Source organism: Parambassis ranga, chromosome 3 (assembly GCF_900634625.1).
Source record: "Parambassis ranga chromosome 3, fParRan2.1, whole genome shotgun sequence".
Taxonomy (NCBI): domain Eukaryota; kingdom Metazoa; phylum Chordata; class Actinopteri; family Ambassidae; genus Parambassis; species Parambassis ranga.
The window spans coordinates 20,757,462-20,775,105 of record NC_041024.1 but is presented as its reverse complement, the minus strand read 5'-3'; the positions used below and the strand labels follow the sequence as shown (position 1 = coordinate 20,775,105).

General features: G+C 41.6%; 1 protein-coding gene across 7 annotated transcripts in view; it reads right to left on the bottom strand.

Moving 5' to 3' along the window:
• The window catches only part of akap13 (A-kinase anchoring protein 13), an 80,121-nt gene that overhangs the window by 17,410 nt on the left and 45,067 nt on the right, over positions 1-17,644 (bottom strand). For 4 of the 7 annotated variants that reach the window (XM_028401023.1, XM_028401022.1, XM_028401024.1 and 1 more), the window contains 15 exons: positions 14,436-14,581; positions 11,932-12,290; positions 11,069-11,116; positions 10,046-10,108; positions 8,928-9,105; positions 8,405-8,507; positions 6,720-6,762; positions 6,412-6,523; positions 3,918-4,077; positions 2,089-2,156; positions 1,919-1,985; positions 1,270-1,420; positions 947-1,059; positions 597-743; positions 99-355 (listed from right to left, as the gene is read on the bottom strand). In XM_028401023.1, coding sequence (XP_028256824.1) covers positions 99-355; positions 597-743; positions 947-1,059; positions 1,270-1,420; positions 1,919-1,985; positions 2,089-2,156; positions 3,918-4,077; positions 6,412-6,523; positions 6,720-6,762; positions 8,405-8,507; positions 8,928-9,105; positions 10,046-10,108; positions 11,069-11,116; positions 11,932-12,290; positions 14,436-14,581 — 2,015 coding nt within the window. The remainder of the gene's footprint in view (positions 1-98; positions 356-596; positions 744-946; positions 1,060-1,269; positions 1,421-1,918; positions 1,986-2,088; positions 2,157-3,917; positions 4,078-6,411; positions 6,524-6,719; positions 6,763-8,404; positions 8,508-8,927; positions 9,106-10,045; positions 10,109-11,068; positions 11,117-11,931; positions 12,291-14,435; positions 14,582-17,644) is intronic. The other 3 variants (XM_028401026.1, XM_028401028.1, XM_028401027.1) reach the window with 2 other exon arrangements.

Below are 17,644 nucleotides of genomic sequence, written 5' to 3'. Positions count from 1 at the left end.
TGCAATACTGTGCATGGTGGAGTTCAAATTTTTGATTTACAATCTAAAAGAAACATGTCTAATTCAATGTCTGTATAACATTAATCAGTATTTCTTACCTGGCTGATTAAGATGTCACCTATCCGGTTAATGATGAAGCCCCCATCCCAGCATCCCCCCTCCACCTGACTCTCCTTTTTCCTCTCCAGAAGGCGCAGGAGGTGCTGTGTGTGGAGCTCCAGGAGCTCATCTAAAGCAGGAAACAGCTTCTCCAGAGTCTGCGGTTCCAGCTGCACTTCCTTCTGCAGGCCTTTGCTATACACTTCTGACATGATCCGCAACGTCCGGATGTGATGCATCTCCGTCTGCATCAGTTCTGCAGGACGCAAAGGGTAAGAATGGCATCAGCTGCCTCATCTACATCCTTTGGCTGCACTGAATATAATATATTGCGACTGCAAAATGTAACACATGAAAGGCCAGTCCGATACTGTATACATATACAGTACAAAGTATTATTATTATTATGATGAACAAACTAGCAAACAAACTCCTACACACACACACACACACACATAAACACAGTCACTGCAATGTGGTGTGAGGACTAGATGTACCATAGATGACATCTTGTCTCTTCACCAGCTCTCTGTCCAGCTGCTGCAGGTACTGCTGCTCCACACCCAAACTCCACGAGTCTGCTTCCAGCTCTTTGGCCTCTGCTTCAAACTCCCCCATCAGCTGCCCGTCCATCATCTCTGTTCCTGAACCAACATTACAGCTTACAATCACATTATTGTCTTTCATGTACAGAATTATAATAATAGCGGGTTTCTGATCTGTATATTGTAAATAACAGTGAATCATTTGCTTTAAAAATAAGTCATTGTTCATTTGCAGTACGCTAGCAGATTAAAACAATGGTAAATCAAGAATTGTATTTCTGTGTGCGAATGTGTGTATTGACCTTCATCTGTTAGAGATTCCATGGATTCTGTGACCTGGTTGGTTCTGTTGAGGGAGTCGGTGGACTGTGAGAGATACCGCAGGCCTTTAATGGGCATCTCATCAAACACCGGACTGAATGGAGAAACGATAAAGGTTACAATAATGATGTTGTTTTCATAAGAGGTCACGACAAGAGACACCATCAGATCTGTTTATGATGGTCCAACACACATCTATAATAGCTTCAACCCAAAGGTTAAATGACAACTTTTATTTAACTTAAATGGAAATGTGAATACCTGAGGCTCACACACACACACACACACACATAGAGCAGCTCACCCTGCGATGTTGCTTATTGAGAGACTCTTGGAGAGATTATTTCCAGGGAAAGTCATGATGCTGGTGTGTCTCCGAGATGTTGGAATCATCAGGGAAGAGTGGTCCTCAGGGGACAAGATGGCTGACCAAGGGCGTTCCCTTGTTCCGCCAGCTGGAGCAGAGACAATGTACCTTACAGTTCACTGTATATAACAGCAACAATCTGCTGATCCTTCAACAAACAGGCAGGGTTCTTAAAGGACCCCTTCTGAATTCTTCAGTCATTTGACATATCTGGTGGTTTTATCCAGTGGGTTTATTCTAGAGTTTGGAGGTGCTTAGAAGACATTATTGCACTGAAAGAACATGGTTGGAGCTACTGATTGTCTTCCAGGTCTTATCTGTTTACTTCAGATAATAGCTCAGAAATAGTATGATCTTTTGTACTAATGGATCTGAATCTAAAAACAGCTGATCAAACGCACCTTGTTTTCACCTTATAAACCCAATAGAAACCACGCTTATCAAATTCTAGTGCAAGTATTAAAACAAAGGGAATACATGCCAGAAAACTCCTCCTAAAAGATTTAATTGGCTCAGCCAACCGATCTGCAAATAATTACTGGCTACAAAGATTAACTATAGAATGCCAGTTTAGTTGGACACTCACATTTGTTTCTCATCGTGACTGTAGGAAAAGAGCTGGAATCTGGTACTGCAAACTGCTGTTTGGGCAGCTAAACACAGAGAGAGAGGGAAAAAAAAGAAAAATCAATATTGGCCACAGGATAACACCATACTACAGAATCAGTGGTAGAGTAACTGTGAATGAAGATTTACCTTCATCTTCACCTTGGCACAAACAGGCAGGCTGTCCCTGCAGCCCTTGTGGACAGAGGCATTGCAGTCTGGAAAGAAAAGCAGCAGTGAGTACTACAGTATGAGCCTGGTGGTGGGGCCAGTGAGGGTGTGTGGAAAGGTGGGGGCTAGAAATTCTGACTGGTTTTCATAGCCAGCCAGGAAACTCCACCAGCCCGCTAATGAAAGCCAGACCGGAGCAGAGCATGTGATGCAATCGAGGGGTAATACTGCTCGTGGACACAGGAAAAAAAGAAAAGAAAGATAGGCTGTGGAATGACATACACACGCGTGCACGTACATACTCACACACAAACACTGAGTTGCATGGGAAAATTTCAAATACATAAACAACCCAAATCACCATTTAGGAACAAAGTCATCATTCAAGATTGCTAAAATAAGATCAGCACTGCAATGTGTAATGTGATCCCATTTAGTCAACCAAGGACTTCCACTGTTTCCCCTTAGAAACCAGCATGTATGTACATGTACATACATATGTGTAAAGAAAACAACTGCAGTGGTCGATCAGGAAATAGAAACATCAAAATCTAACTCCACAAGCATGCTCCAGTACATAGAAGTGTAAGTGTTGTACAAGTAAAAACTGCAAACCCTACGATCAGACGCAGTCACCCATGCTAACGTGTACAACATTTCCACCCTTGGGATTATGTCAACACTCTTACGCTCTCAGCTAGGGTGAAAAAACATAGTGTAACTTCTCAAGTATAGAGAGGCAGCAACGGTGTGATGGTTACACAATACATAGCACCTTCCACCTATCACCTCAAAAAGTACAGCTGTGTTGGTGAAAATAATATTGGGATTAGAGCATACCCCAAGGAAATTATGTTATATATCAAGTTATGACCTGCACAGTAAAACAACCTTGGAAACCTCTGTGTTCCTTCTCCATGTTCTCTTCTCTTCATGGTGTAGGTATTCAAGCTAATCTGAGACAAAGAATCACTGTATTTGTCTGATGAATGGACACTAGCCAGACATCTGCAAACCTCTCAAAAACACCTCCCTCTCTAACAATCTGAACCAGGCTGGCTGAACACAACAGGAGCTGCAACAGGAGTTCTTTTGGGATGTTTTTTGTGCCAGTCTGCAGTATCTGAAGCAGATTGTGACTATTAAGAGAATCGCAGCCATCTATCGCAGAGCTGGTTTCTCCTTTTTAGGCACTTTTTGGGTTTGCGCCAAAAGCTTGTGCAATAAACTACATCCTCTTTAGGGCTGCTGACACTTCAGTGAAAAACAATGCAAATGCTGTTTAGTGGTCTGTGCAGAAAGCCTGACTGGTTTTCATTAGAAGTAGCTCTTTTGGGGGGTTCACTACTTCATATAGATCATGAGGCTATTCCTTTAGGAAAGCATGCACAACATGTAGTTATACAGCTGTTTTTTGCAAGTACACAAAGTATAGTCACATTGCATACAAGTACTACAGAGACTGTTAATCCTCAGCTGACATAGAAAAATCATACAAAAAGAAACAAAGCAGGCAAAGCCTTTTTTTAAATGTATATGTGAATGCAGATGTAAAAAACCTTTACAGTAGGGCAACATGGCCCACTGCATAGCATGACTCACAGCTGATGACATATGCCCACTGAGGATATTTTATTTCCATTTTATTTCTTTCTGTCCTCTCTGTGTACTCAGTGAAATGAAAATAAGAATAAGATGAAATATTTTATAAAGAATCAGTGAGCTTTAATGTTAGCAACAGGAGACCTGCTCAGTTAGAAAAAGCAAAGCTGGAGGAATAGACACCAAAAGCAAACAGTGGTACTTACATGCACAGTAGAAAGCCTCCTTGTTGTTAAAAGCCTTATTGCACTGGGAGCACTGGACGGCCTGGTTGGAGCTGGCCGCTGTAAAAACATGACCATTCACAGACTTTTTGTCCTTCTCCTTGCCTTCCTTGTCTTTCTCCCTTTTCTCACGCTCCTTTTCCTGCAGAGTGGAATTACAATAGTTAGGAAACCAATCATGAACTTTGCTTCACTAATGACTAACCATCCAATTAGAAGTTTGGAAAAGAAAAACAAGACTCCTGGTTGTATGTAGAGTAGACTTATAGCAGACACTGACAAAATGTTTCACCATTAGGCCAGTTGCTTATGTTAAATTCTAATCTGAACCCCGCAGAGCAACATTATTAGTCTGATGTACCAAACAGTAGGGGGGTTGCATATTAAGTGATGCATTATTTATGCTGACAACAAACTGTCTCATTAAGGGACTGTTTTAAGAGTGGAGTATTTTTGTTTCAGACACCAAAAGACAGCAAGACTTTGCTGCTAAGACTCTGACATTTCAGTATTTAGCTGTAACAGTAGCGCAACATATTCTTAATCATCCTGTTTTCTCAGCTATTGTAATGCTCTCATTCAAATCCTCTGATGATAAATGAGCAAGGAGAGACACTTCTGCGAAATTAATGACGACAGATACAGACACTCTGTCTGGGATTCAAATCACTGGCCTTTCCATAACAGGGCTGTCTTTCTGCTTCTTCGGCATTAATTGACGAGGTCATCCTCAGCAGCTGGCCATTTCCGTACTCTGAGCTGAATCACAATCCCATAAAGTGATGCAGAGAAGAACAGAGCTCTTATTCTTTTGGATTTACATCACAGAGCCTCCACCCAAACCCAGAGGAAATGGGAAAATGGAGTTTTCCAGTGCGTTTTAATGGCCAGCCCTGGGCCTCTTGGTTTGAGGGGACCACAAAGCTCTGACATACTCAAACTCATTTTGTTCAGTTCCTTCAAGATACCAAAAGGCTGACTGGACCACAGCGTGTTTTACAGCCATTACAACACACAGCATTCATTTTCACTTCCTGCAACAACAACTTTCTAACCAATGATGAATCACATTACTAAACTTCTATGTATTACAGGCCGTATAAACTGCCATACACAGACTGGTCCTATTTCATATCCTGTCTGTTTATATGCAAATAATTCTTCAGCTTATTGGAGGAGACACAGAAAGAAAACACAATTCTTAACATGTGACATCTAACCCAGAGATTTAAACACATAGACGATCTACTGAAACAGACTCTACCAAGCAATGACATCAGCCCAGAAGGCAGTACCGGCTACTTTTAACATGATATTGTGTCTCTTTCACTACAGTTTGACTGGGAAAGCAGAGTTCTGCCTTAGCCTACCTCCAGCCAACCTTTCCATCTCAGTGAGAAGCCATGGCTCCCTGTGAACCTCCTGTATAACATCCCTGGCTGTGGCTGAGCGACTGAAAGCTACTACCAGCACTGAGGCTCCATCAGGAAAGCTGCAATGAGGAAGTGACTGTCTCGCTACAGGAGGTGCTATTTCTGCAATGACCCTTCAGTCTGGTACTGACACCGTGACAAAACTGCGAAAAAAAAAATAGATCCTCTTCTAGAACATGCAGACTTTCAATATTGATCAGAATCTGTATCTGTGAGGTAAATCTGAAACAGACCAGGGCTTCAAGCATAACGTAATGCCTGAAACCTACTTTAACCTATTTTAATAAAGAAGGTTTAACTGTTGTGTGTGACAGTCTATGGTAGCTTGATGTGGCCATGTCTGTTGTTACTGAGCACATTATAATTATGGATGCAATCCAACAACAATGAGAAGAGCTATTGGAGCCAAAATGGGTCCATTTTGAGTTTTATTGGTGGCCAATAATTTTGACCTTTGGCAGGGAGCGACCAGCTGCAGGCTGCGGCAAGCTCTTTTCAAAACCCTGTCACTTTAAAAGCAAAGCAGAGACTGAAGTTACAGAGGCGATTACACACCCACAGCCAACTCTGTCTTCCTGTTTTACTTCCTGTTCACCTCTCACTGTCTTTTTGCAAAAGCTGCATGTTTACAGGAAAATCTGTTAATCTCAGTAACTATATGTGCCCATTCCACACTTTTTAAAATACAATATAGAATGCTTTATGGTATAATACCCGTATATGTATGAAAGAGAAGCACTGTGACCAAATGTTGTGAACTGAAAACCAATCCTACAGGGGAAATCTGAATGGGGGAAGTTACAAGAAACACTGACATGCCCTGCAGCAAGTCACGTAACCCCCAGCTGTTGGACTGAGGCGACAGAAGAAGATGCAGAGACTAGACCCCAGCGTAAAGTGGGGCAGTGTGAAGCAGAAAAGCAGCCTTATGTTCAGTCAGGCATGAATTCTGACCAAACACACAAGTCTGTGTTTTGCGAATGAAATGTGGTATAATAAAATATGAAGATAATGTTTTTTAAGAATGAGAATAAAAAGCTTACCCTGGTCTTTTTGTACATTTTGTTCTTGAGGTAGCTGAAGGTCCGGCTGACTTTGGTCGTGCTTTTTCCCTCAGTGTCGCTCCGCAGAGGCCCAGGCTCCTCCTCTGATATACTGGACACACAGATAGACACACTGAGTTTTCTTCTGTTCACACATTCTGATATGATTCTTTACAGCACTGTAAAGGCTCTATGGTCCCATGGTACCATTCTCTACACTGTGTTTTATAAGACTATAAAGGTCCTAACAGCAGTAAAAGTCTGAAGAACAATTTTCTGGTAAAGTGTATTCGCAGAATTGGACTGACCTGTATGCTAGTGACCCAGAGTTGCTGGAAAACGACCTCATACCTGGAAGGAAAGAGAGGAGGAAGTGAGGGGTAGATTCAGGTGTTGTTTTCACTTGTTTTTTTTCTAGAAACTTTGGTTTTGGCTCAAGTTTTAAGTAAAATTGTTGCTGTGTGAAGGCTGACATCCAAATGACTCGCACAAGGAGGATTGGAGAGGGCCAAAGAGCTGAAGCCAGCACTTTCTATATAGTGCTATTAGTGGCTGCTGGATGAAGAGGGACAAAAAAGAAAGAACAAACACACCAGGATTGTTAAAAAGTGCTACAACATATACGGCTAAAATTTAATCATGGTCTTGCTACCTGATTATTTTTCATATTATGTGTCTATGTCCTACCCACACTTTCTGGTCCCAGAAACTGTATGGATGTTGTCTGCACTGTACCCAGATACAAATATGCACAGCATTGCTTGTCTGCACTGATGAAAATATCCATAGATTAAAAACAGGCTGGCTCAGTGTCTGACTAAAGGTGACAGGCTTACAGGCTTACATTTATCTGGAAGAAAACCAGAGATTCTTAAGTTCACCTGCATGTTTGTGATGATTCATTTTCTATTTTTCTGGTGAAAGACTAAAAAGGACGCAATTTATAAAAGGTCATCTAAATACTGGGATGAGCAGGGGACAGGGGAAGTCAAGGTTGTTCTTCATCAACAGGGATTTTAGCACAATACCTGCTGCCAAGGTGAAAGGTGCTTCTCTAAACCAGCCATTTAGCTACAAGCACATACTAATTGGACATTCATACTGCAAGAATATCAGCCATAGATAATGGTTTCCTTATGAAAGGGTTGTTGTGGCAAAATGTTGCCTTTAGCATTTCATTGTATTCAGCAGAAAAACTCTGCAACAAAAGAAATCGAACAATTGTACTGACAGCGAGTCTTGGTGCTGCGCTTCTTCTTTGAGTGATTCTAGAAAAGTTCTTACACCTCCAGAGAGGAAAAAGCCATTTGTATTTTATATTCACTTTGTGAATGGATTATGGTCACAATTAGATCCTGGGGTCTAATGGGAGTAGCTAAGGATTATAAAATCACATTCTTTTCTAATGCCGCTACAGGATTTGGTTCAGTACTTACTCAAGTTATCCTCATCATCACTAGATGAAGAGTCTTCATAAATGAACTGAGACTTAGATTTGGTGAGAATGGGAGAAAGGTTGAAAGAGAAGGAAATTCGTCTCCTACGTCTCAGACGTCCCACTGCTGGTAGGCAGGGAGGAAAGAACCACAACAGGCACTTAACATTTAAAATGTTATAATAAATATATTACTATGAATAGGGGCAGCAAGCAGCAATGTCATGGTAACACCTGACAAATAATGACTCATAAACTGGTTATGTATTGTGTTGTTTGATAATTTGGGGAAATATAATAAAGTCTAAAGGTCTCCTTAAACATGCTAAAAATTCCATCTGCACACAGGGTTCTGATTTTAGAAATAAGTCCATGTGAAGTTAACTTTGAGGCAAACTCAAAATTCACTCAATTCGAATTTAATATACTGCAGCATAACAGAAAGGATGAAATCAAATGATAAAATGTCGGAGGCTAAAAGTTGCAAATTAAGACTTGAATAAATCAGTAGTTTGAACTGATACTGAAGTTACTATAAAACGGCAACTATTCACCTACCATCAATGTCTCTGTGGCTGATGGCGAGCATAGATACAGACTTGGTAAGAGGCAGGGTCATGGGAGGACAGCTGTTTCGCAGAGGACGATACCGCCTTGATTTCTGCAAAAAGACACAAGCTTAAATCAAGCCCAGTGCAGTAGTGGCCATAAAGGCATTAGGCCAGGCAGAGGTAATGTAATAGTAGCTAAACTGAAAACATGAGCAACAATCTAAAAAAGGGAAAGCAGACATTTGATTTGTGGTGTTATGTTCACAATTTGTTTTGAATTCAATGAGAGGAGAGTGAAGCCGCCCGAGGAAAGTAATGTTTATTAATTCTCACTAATCCCCAAACTGACGAGTCTCAAATTTCCCCAGACTGTTTATAAGTCTTGTTTATGTACAAGATTTACAAATCCATTTCTCCTCTCATGAATTAGGCTGAGGATGTTTTTTAAGGTCCTCCCAGGGCAGACTGTGTGACACTGAAGATCTGACATCTAAAAGACAAACTTGGTGTTTGTATGTGTATCAGCTGACCGGATCGTATAGTCGGCCTTGCTCCGCCTGCTCCTCCTGCTCCTCTGTCAAGGAGACCAAAGAGCCCCTGTCATCACTGTCATGCCGGGGAATCCTTGAAGGCTCCAAAATACGGGGCCCATGTGTGGTTGGCCCCCTCAGCTCTTCTTGGACCCCACTTAGCCCCTCCAGACTGTAACTGTGTGGACAAACAGAAAGCAAAGGTGACCTCAATAAAAGAAGAATGACTGTTCTGTACAAACACACACAAGCTGTTTGTCCTGACTATCTATCACACTTCTCTGGATATACATCACAACTGCTGCAACAAACAGAAATATGTACACATGCACCTGTTGACAGACGCACACATACACACACAGCTGGTCCTGCACAGTGTTTAGTCAGCTGAGTTATCACTGGGCTGTGGAGCAGATTTACAGCTGAAGCAGCTGCAAATGACTTCCAACATCAGCATCAGCATAGAGAGCTCTGCAGCTGTGATTTACAAACCCAATTACATCGATCTATGACTAGAAATAAGAGGCCTTGAAAAATCCAATACAATGATTATGGAGAGGAAAACTACAGCTACATTTCAGGATGAGCTATGCTACGAGGCTGCAGCTCCATTCGCTTCAGGACAGACCTGGTGATAGTTAAAGCTCCAGCAGTAAATCTCTCTTATCTCCAGCCTTTGGGTTTGTATGGCACTCCATTATCCAGCAAATCATCAGTCCAACACATTCCTGCATCACTAACTAAAACTGGACTGAAAGAATCATGACTTGATAATCAGTGACCAGTGTGAAGCAGCACTCACCGATCCTCAGGGCTGTGAATGTAGATGGCTATATCTGTCATATTAAGGCCTCTTTCCTGGCAGTATTATTACATACTTTTCTGCAGAGCCAGAAGGTCTTCCATACTGAAACACGATTAACGGCAGCAGCTAGTGCAGCTCTCTGCTGTAGGAAGCCACTGACTGGGAAGGGCATTCATACACACACAGAAACACAGGAATATACCATCATAACAACGGCATATGCAAATCAGGCAGCATGTAAATATACCCTATTCAAAGAAGGTCACGTGCACAGAGAAAACAACACACACCCAAACACGCTAACACACTGTACCTGAGGGAACTAACTACCTCCACACCATGGCTGTAGGGAGCTTCAGGAGGGCACCAACTGATACTAACAGAGAGTGAGGTGGAGTGAGATTATCAGACGAGAAAGCATGGTGGCGAGAATGGCAAGCAAGCATGGAAGCAGTGAGCGCAGAAAGCACAGGGATAGCCGTTACATTACATTCCTGTTACAGTGTAACATCAACAGCAGACAGGAAATCAAATTAAAACCCCAGTTGTTTCTCAGAACTGCAATACAAGCAGAAGAGCCAAGGCACTATTAGTACTGTTAATGCCACTGCTGTGGTGGCCGCTGTTACTTGAACGTGACAGATGTGGCCAGATGGTTTCAGCAGTGGCCTCTGACAACAAGAGACATGTCTTAATTAGAGTCTGATAGATGTGGAGGAAGATATCCAATAATGGCCCTCATTGTAAGGGACCCGCTTTAATAATTCCCAGCTTTAAAGCATGGGCCGTCAAAATTTGTATAACATTTTAATGGTGAGCACTAAGGTTTCATTATCAGAATATATATCCCATAACAAGTGAAAAGTATTTGGAGCAATAAAATGTTAAGGATAAGGGTTGCAGGTATTTTTGAAGACTTGTCTCCTGTTCTGTTTTTACAGCTGTGGCACTCAATGCAAAACTCCTCTGATGCCTTTAAGGTCTAGAAACATTCCCTACAGGAACATATTGCACAGACTCAAGCCAATACAGCCCACCCTCATCTCTTTCTGTGTGGCTGCAGTCATTACCACTGCAATACAAAACGCCATTTCTTCAACCGTCTATTTGCAATTGTATTTCATGCACATACCAACAGTGCTAAAAAGAGAGACACATTTTTCAGTGCAGTTGCCCGCGGGGATATAGCAGAATGCAGCAGCAGTTAAGTAAGCATACATTAGGAAATGGGAGATCCACAAAGGCCACAGATACAGAAATTTGTCAATGCACGTCAAAAAAAAAAAAAAAAAATCAACCTAACCATACATGAACTAGTGAGTGTGATGTTTAATACCTTCTCCTGTGAAAGGCTGGCTTCCCCTCACCAGGGCTACGAATGGAACTGGAGGTGATGGAGACAGAGACAGGAAGTGGTGGATGATAAAGGACAGGACTTAAAATTTAAGAGGATGGAGAATCAATAAGTGACAGAATGAGTAAAAATTATTGATCATGAAGATGGGGCTGTGATCTTTTAGTATGTTTTTTGTGTGTAAGGTGAGGTCCAAGGCACATGCAGGAGGAGTGATAATGGATGATTGTACAGAAATATGTCAGTCTGCTCGAAGACAGTCTGATCAGCTGCTCTGAGCTGACACACACTGGTTTTGAAGACAGACACGCTGACAGAATCAGTGTGGAGTGAATGGATCAAACTCTAAAATGAATTTCTAGCAGCACGTCATTCCACATTTATGGGTAACAGTGTATGTACAAGGTTCACTAAATGCTTTGTCTCACTTATTTGCATAGTTCCTGTTTCCTGTAGGTGCCTCATGTGCACATGTATGCTGTCAACAATAATTCTCTTTAAGGGAGATGAAAGCTTGATGTTTTAAAAATTGTAGATGATGAATGCCATAAGCTGCAGGTTTTCACTGTTTTATATTATATTAATAAAACAATACAGACCATATTTTGATGCATTTGCATAAGCAATTTAAGAAGCTACCTATCAGCACCCAACAAACGAAAACCCAGCTGCACACACAGCAGGCAGAGGAAGCAGACAGAGTGACATCAACAAGCTCTAATAATGCATAAAACAGGTCTACTTACACCTACTGACTAGCACTAGCAGGACAAAAGAGAAACCCTTCTATCTCACAGTCAATCAGTTAAACCTCATACACAATCAGAAATCCTTCACACACTCACCTCCTCTGGTTCATCTCTGCGTCTCCTCCGTTGTTCTTTCCAGGACCCCAGCTGTGGCGGCGAAGGGGAGACAGGGAGCGGATGCTGTTCCTGAGGAGACTGGAACGTCGTGGCACCTCTGTTACTCTATCTTTGGCCTCTTCTTCAGCTTCTCCTCCTCCACCGCTAACACCACCATCCAGTCCAGCAGTGACAGTAGCCCCAGACTGGATGCCCTCTTCAGGGCTCCAGCTGCAGCCTAAACCCTGGCTGCCCTCCGGACTGGAACTGGATGGGCCAACGCTGGCGGTGTCGTCTGTGGAAGAGCAGGAGATGGAAACCTCGCTGGCACTATCTCCTCCTGTCACTGACTCGTCATGCTGTGGACATCCAAAATGTATATATGTTATTTTTATGCACCACTCCTCAGCTTCATGCACTTAAGTTAAAATGAAATACCACATGCCGATCATAAGACACAAGATCAGCTTAATTTAAAGCTAAATTAACTTTATGTGCAATTCTAATAAAATGCTGATTTATCATTTCAGGGAGAGGAAACGTGTAAAAGTAGCTTCCTATTAAAATATTCACTTTCATCAGACATTTAGTCAAGCAGCACTCTAGTGTATGAACTAAAACTGGATGTGTGCACAAAGCAACACAGGAAGTAAAGCCTTTAACCCAGAAACATGCGAAAATGACTTTTTGGCCATCCAGTATGACACAGTAAAGCACTTAAAATCTGGTAGATAATTCCAGTATTTCATCACACACACAGCTGGAGGATATAAGACAGCTAAATACTATACAACACAATACATGTTAATATATAACACCACAGAACAGATGTCCTTCGTATCATTGTTAACTACCTAGGCTCTCACATTGTATAACCATCAGCATTTCTTCACTGAGGCATGACATGAATTAGGAGACGGCTATAAATGCTATTTAACCCACAGGAATGGAATATAATGAGGACCAAATGGCAGGGCTTAAACATAATGAGCCAGAGCCGCTTTATAGCAACACTGACATTATAACAAACACAAATAAATGATAGCAACCTTGTTGAAACTAACCTTTTTCCAGAAAACCTTTACAGCAGTTTTTTTCACTGTAATATTGGACCAAAGGCAGTGACAGTGCAGGCGGATACAGTGTGCATCAATTAGCAAAATGCTGAATGTATTGTGGATAAAATCAAACAGCATGCCTAAATTTGCTGGGATTTCTTTAGATGTCTCATGTATCTGACAGCTCTGTAACATAACTAGCCAATAATGCTATGAAAACAAATCCTGCTTGTAAAACCACTCTTTGGCCTGGTACTGGTGGGAAAAAGCTCCTACACAGATGGCCACACACACGCATAGATGGACACACACACACAGGTTTAGGACAGTCCATTTAAAGCTAATTTGTAGGTGTGAGCTTTAAACTGGGTCTATTGTGTTGCCAGCTGCAGTGTGAGCACTGAGTATAGAGCTGCTTCTGTTGGGAGAGCTGGGAATGAAAGATCGGCTTTATTCCACGGACACAACTTCCTTTGGGAGTGAGAAAATGCACGAGTTTGTGTGTGTATGTGTGTATATGCTCAGGACAGAGAGAGCATGTGACTGCAGTGAATGTTTCTCAGTCACATGACATTAGCTTAAAAGCTAAGAGAAAGATGTTTGCTGAGTTTTTTTAGATTATTTTCATCCTTACTTACTTACTTACTTACTTTCGTCCTTACTGTACATCTAACAAGGACACAGGCACATGTTCTGATCAAAGCCACGACCTACAATATGAAACATTTCTTTATCAAGTATTATACATTTACAACGCTTATCTTTTAGAGAGCAATCCTTTCAGAATTTGTTCCTGTAGCCTTTATGTGGAATAAAATCCTGTGGACTACATTTTTCCCCATCACTGCCTACCTCTCCTAACCCTCAGCATTGTATTGTATACTCCTGTGAAGCTGATAGTCACCAACTGTGTCCATTGTTGTTTGCAACAAACAGGACGCATGGTTTGCATTACTATATGGATGTTTCAAGTGCTCAACACAGCAGAAACTGAGAGATAGGAGTATTTCAGCCTATACCAAAGGGCGCCTGGCTTCAAACGGACTTTCAACAGCAGCAGAGTGACAGCAGGGACCATGGCGTGCACTTTCCCAACAGCAGCAGTCGCAGCAGCAGCAGCAGAAAAGAGCTGCTGGCTTAAAAAGATGCTTAGTAGATGTTTGGCATCTCAGTATTTCCGCCTCAGGGTGCTGATAAATAATAATAAAAAAAAAACAAGCACAAACCGAGAAAATGGCTACAGCATATATACTATGCAATCCCTAGCTGAGTAGCTGCAGAGGCAAACACATAAAAACATTCATGAGGTTCATGAGGTTCACGGTGAGTGAACTGTATGTTTTTGGCCGCAACCTGGTGAAATTATTTATTTATCTTCCACTTCCCTGTAACCTGCAGACACAGTTAAAAAGCATTGTTAGAACTTCAAGGAACAGTGGATCAGACCTTTCTAAAGACACTGTCATATCCCGGCTCTGCATTCAGGAAGCTTTCCAAGTCACTGCCAGAGTCTCTGTGAGCTGAGGAGGGGCACCTGGTGGCACTGCTGGTTCTACTCGGCAAACTGGAAAACGATGAAGACTGCGATGATCCTGAAAGACAAAGCAACTAAGCGTCAACACTGAAATATAGCAGTGGATGCAGAAGAAATCTTGATACTATAATTGGGAGAACAGGTACAGTAAAGATACTTTGAGTGTTTTCACAACAAGAGTGTTCAGCTGTTAAACCGAAAAACATGTTTCCAAAATAATATGCTTCTCTTGTAAAACACTGCAGGTCTGTTAGACAGCAGTGAAAAGACTTCTGGGAATCTGAGAAGGTGTGAAAAGCCTGTTGGATCAATGGTTGGCTGTCCTGACTAAAGCCGTCTGTTATGAACTGCAAAGGCAAACAACTACTGTTTGTGTGTTTCTGCAAGGTCTGAGAGCAGACCTGGAGTTAAATTAGCCTCAGAGAAAATGACAACTGAAAATGTTATTGATGTGCCTTAGAAAACAGCTTTCTGTATGAAAGCTGCATTAGTTACCTTCAGGCCAACTGGACACTGATGCTTGTAGAGACTTTCTGCTGTGTTTAATTTTAAAGATAGAAGTAATTTTCACTTTAGCTGACGGCTGTTTGATCAGTACAAATGATACCAGGCAGACAGTTCTAAGCCCAGTGTCTGCAAACATCAGTCACGCTGATGTACACTCAAATAATTCACCACTTCCCCACCTGAATCATAGTCAGCATGTGTATCACATTATCTTCAAGACACATAAACAACCCCTCACAGTCCTGCTGCTCCTTTTTTCCACCACTGCAGGTATTCCACAGCAGACCACTGTGAGACGTTTTTCAGCTTACACCCACTGTTTCTCATGCCCCCTCATTAAAGCAAAAACCATCCAGATTTAAGTTAGAACACAATACTGTGCAACAAACTCTTCAGAGGACTGCAGCTTTTGTACATGTAAGGACATGTACAGATAAAGACCCAACTAAAAGAGGAAGACTGTACCCAGCCACAGCTGTGGGCTTACTTTAGCCATCTGCCAAGAACAACTGGATGAGATCACTCGCCATGTTTGTTATGTTGCATTATTGTTGATGTCTATTTCTGCCTGAAAGAGGAAGTTAGTCTTTATCCCTCAGGAATATATTTAAGTCACTCATGTGAGAAAGAGGATGTTGCACATGGATGTGGGTGCTCATCTTCCAAGATCCTGAATGCTGTGCAGCTTAATGGGCAGAATGCGGCACTAAAACATCCATGGTAAGATGTTGAATGACACTGACACCATATCATAAAACAGGTCAGAGAAAATCTTAATTTAATGAAAAAGGTGTTTCAGATGGAGAATCAGCCTTGAAAAGTGAAAACATCATTGCTAGTCTGCACACAGGGCCAGAGGCCATCAGTCAGTCATCGCAGCCATAAAAGTAGTAATGATGCTCCAACAAGCAACCAAACGGGGCGAGACTTTCTTCAACAGAGTAACATACAGCAGACATGTATGTATGACTACAGGTCACTCTCAGACAGGCCTGCAGCTACAAAACTTGTAGGTGGCTAGAAGTGGTGACACAGCGCACCCAGGCCTAACCCTCCAGCTCTGGCTGAAGGAGAGCTGAAGTATCAGGAGTGGCAGACAGTCTTTATGATGACAATAGTAAATAATACAAAGGCACAGCAGTGACACATATTACACAAATACAATAAAATCCTATGATCAGATCAGTTACATGTGTGTCTTCATTTCTTTATCTCCTGTAGTTCTATAAAATGCCATATATATTTTTTCAGATACTCGGGAGCTGGTTTCACTAATTAGCTCGTTCTTGGACTGAGATGATAAACTAAACGGCCTTTTTAATATTTGATTAAAACGAAAACATCTCGGCTGCATAATGGTACACAGATTGGAGAAGCATGGATATAAATATTCTAATTACAGAGCTGAAAAATTGTTTAGAAAGTATTTAATTCTCAATCAGGATTCTGTAATCAGAGGTGTCAGCAGTTTAAATCTTATTTAGGAAATTATTGTCTCCATATTTGCATCCAACAGTGGAGAGCTGCATAATTCCAGTGACAGTGATCACAATAAGACTTTCTAAATATTTCTGTTTTCTTCAGTTTGAAGTAGTCAGGATTATTTTTCTTTAAACAGAATAAGGTGACATTCTGAAAATGAAATCTACACTGACCTTTGACCCCAGGAACACCATGGTGGTTTATCAGGCTGATGCAAAAACATTTCACCCCTTTTACTTCATGTTTCTTAGGCCTACTAATAACAGAGTTTCAAACTGGGAAGGTGGAGTGTGTGTGTGTGTTGGAGGAGTCAGTGGTGACCAAAGTGGATGCTGGGAGTTTTTCTTAGACTCCACCCCCTCACACCTGTCCATCAAAATTAGCAGGGGACTGTGAGCTATGACAGCTGTCTTCCTCCCTCAGTTTCAGGGAACAGACCCCCAACACCACCAGTACTACCACCACACACACACAAAGAGCACACAGAACAGGTGTAAAACTGTCTGATGAGTCAGTGGGTGGTTGCTGGTTTAATGTCATCAGCACACACACCTGTGGATCACATGTAGTATAAAAGTGGCTATGGATGGACTAAGGCTATAATGTAATACTGCAAATATATTTTGTAATAGACTAAAAAGTGGTTTTAAACTAAGAGGAAGATGGGCAGAACCTGAACACAGCAAAAGAAGAATTACAAAATTACAAAACTGTTAGTTCACATAAGATCATTTTTTTTCTGCAGAATTTACCAGCATTTATAGCTATCAGCGAATTTCAGGAGACCGCAGTCAAATCCGAGGAGCCACTCAGGTTCACTGCACTGGATGCATTTTGACACCTCCAAGTGTGCTGCACTGTGGTTTTTTTTCCTGCTGTGACAACAGTTCATGAGCTATAACTCTGCCAGTTCTGCCAGTTCAATGAGCTGTGCACTACATACAGCTACAGTAAAGTCAAAATGAAACAAATGAATTGATTTAATGCAGAATAAAAATTCTTCATGGTTTTGTCAAGAAGCTGCTGATATACAGTCTCCCATTTTTCACTGAGATAAAAAGAAAAATCAGCCTGCACACAGTTTAGAGAGTATACTAACCCAAAGTGTAATTCAAACCTTCACAATGATTCA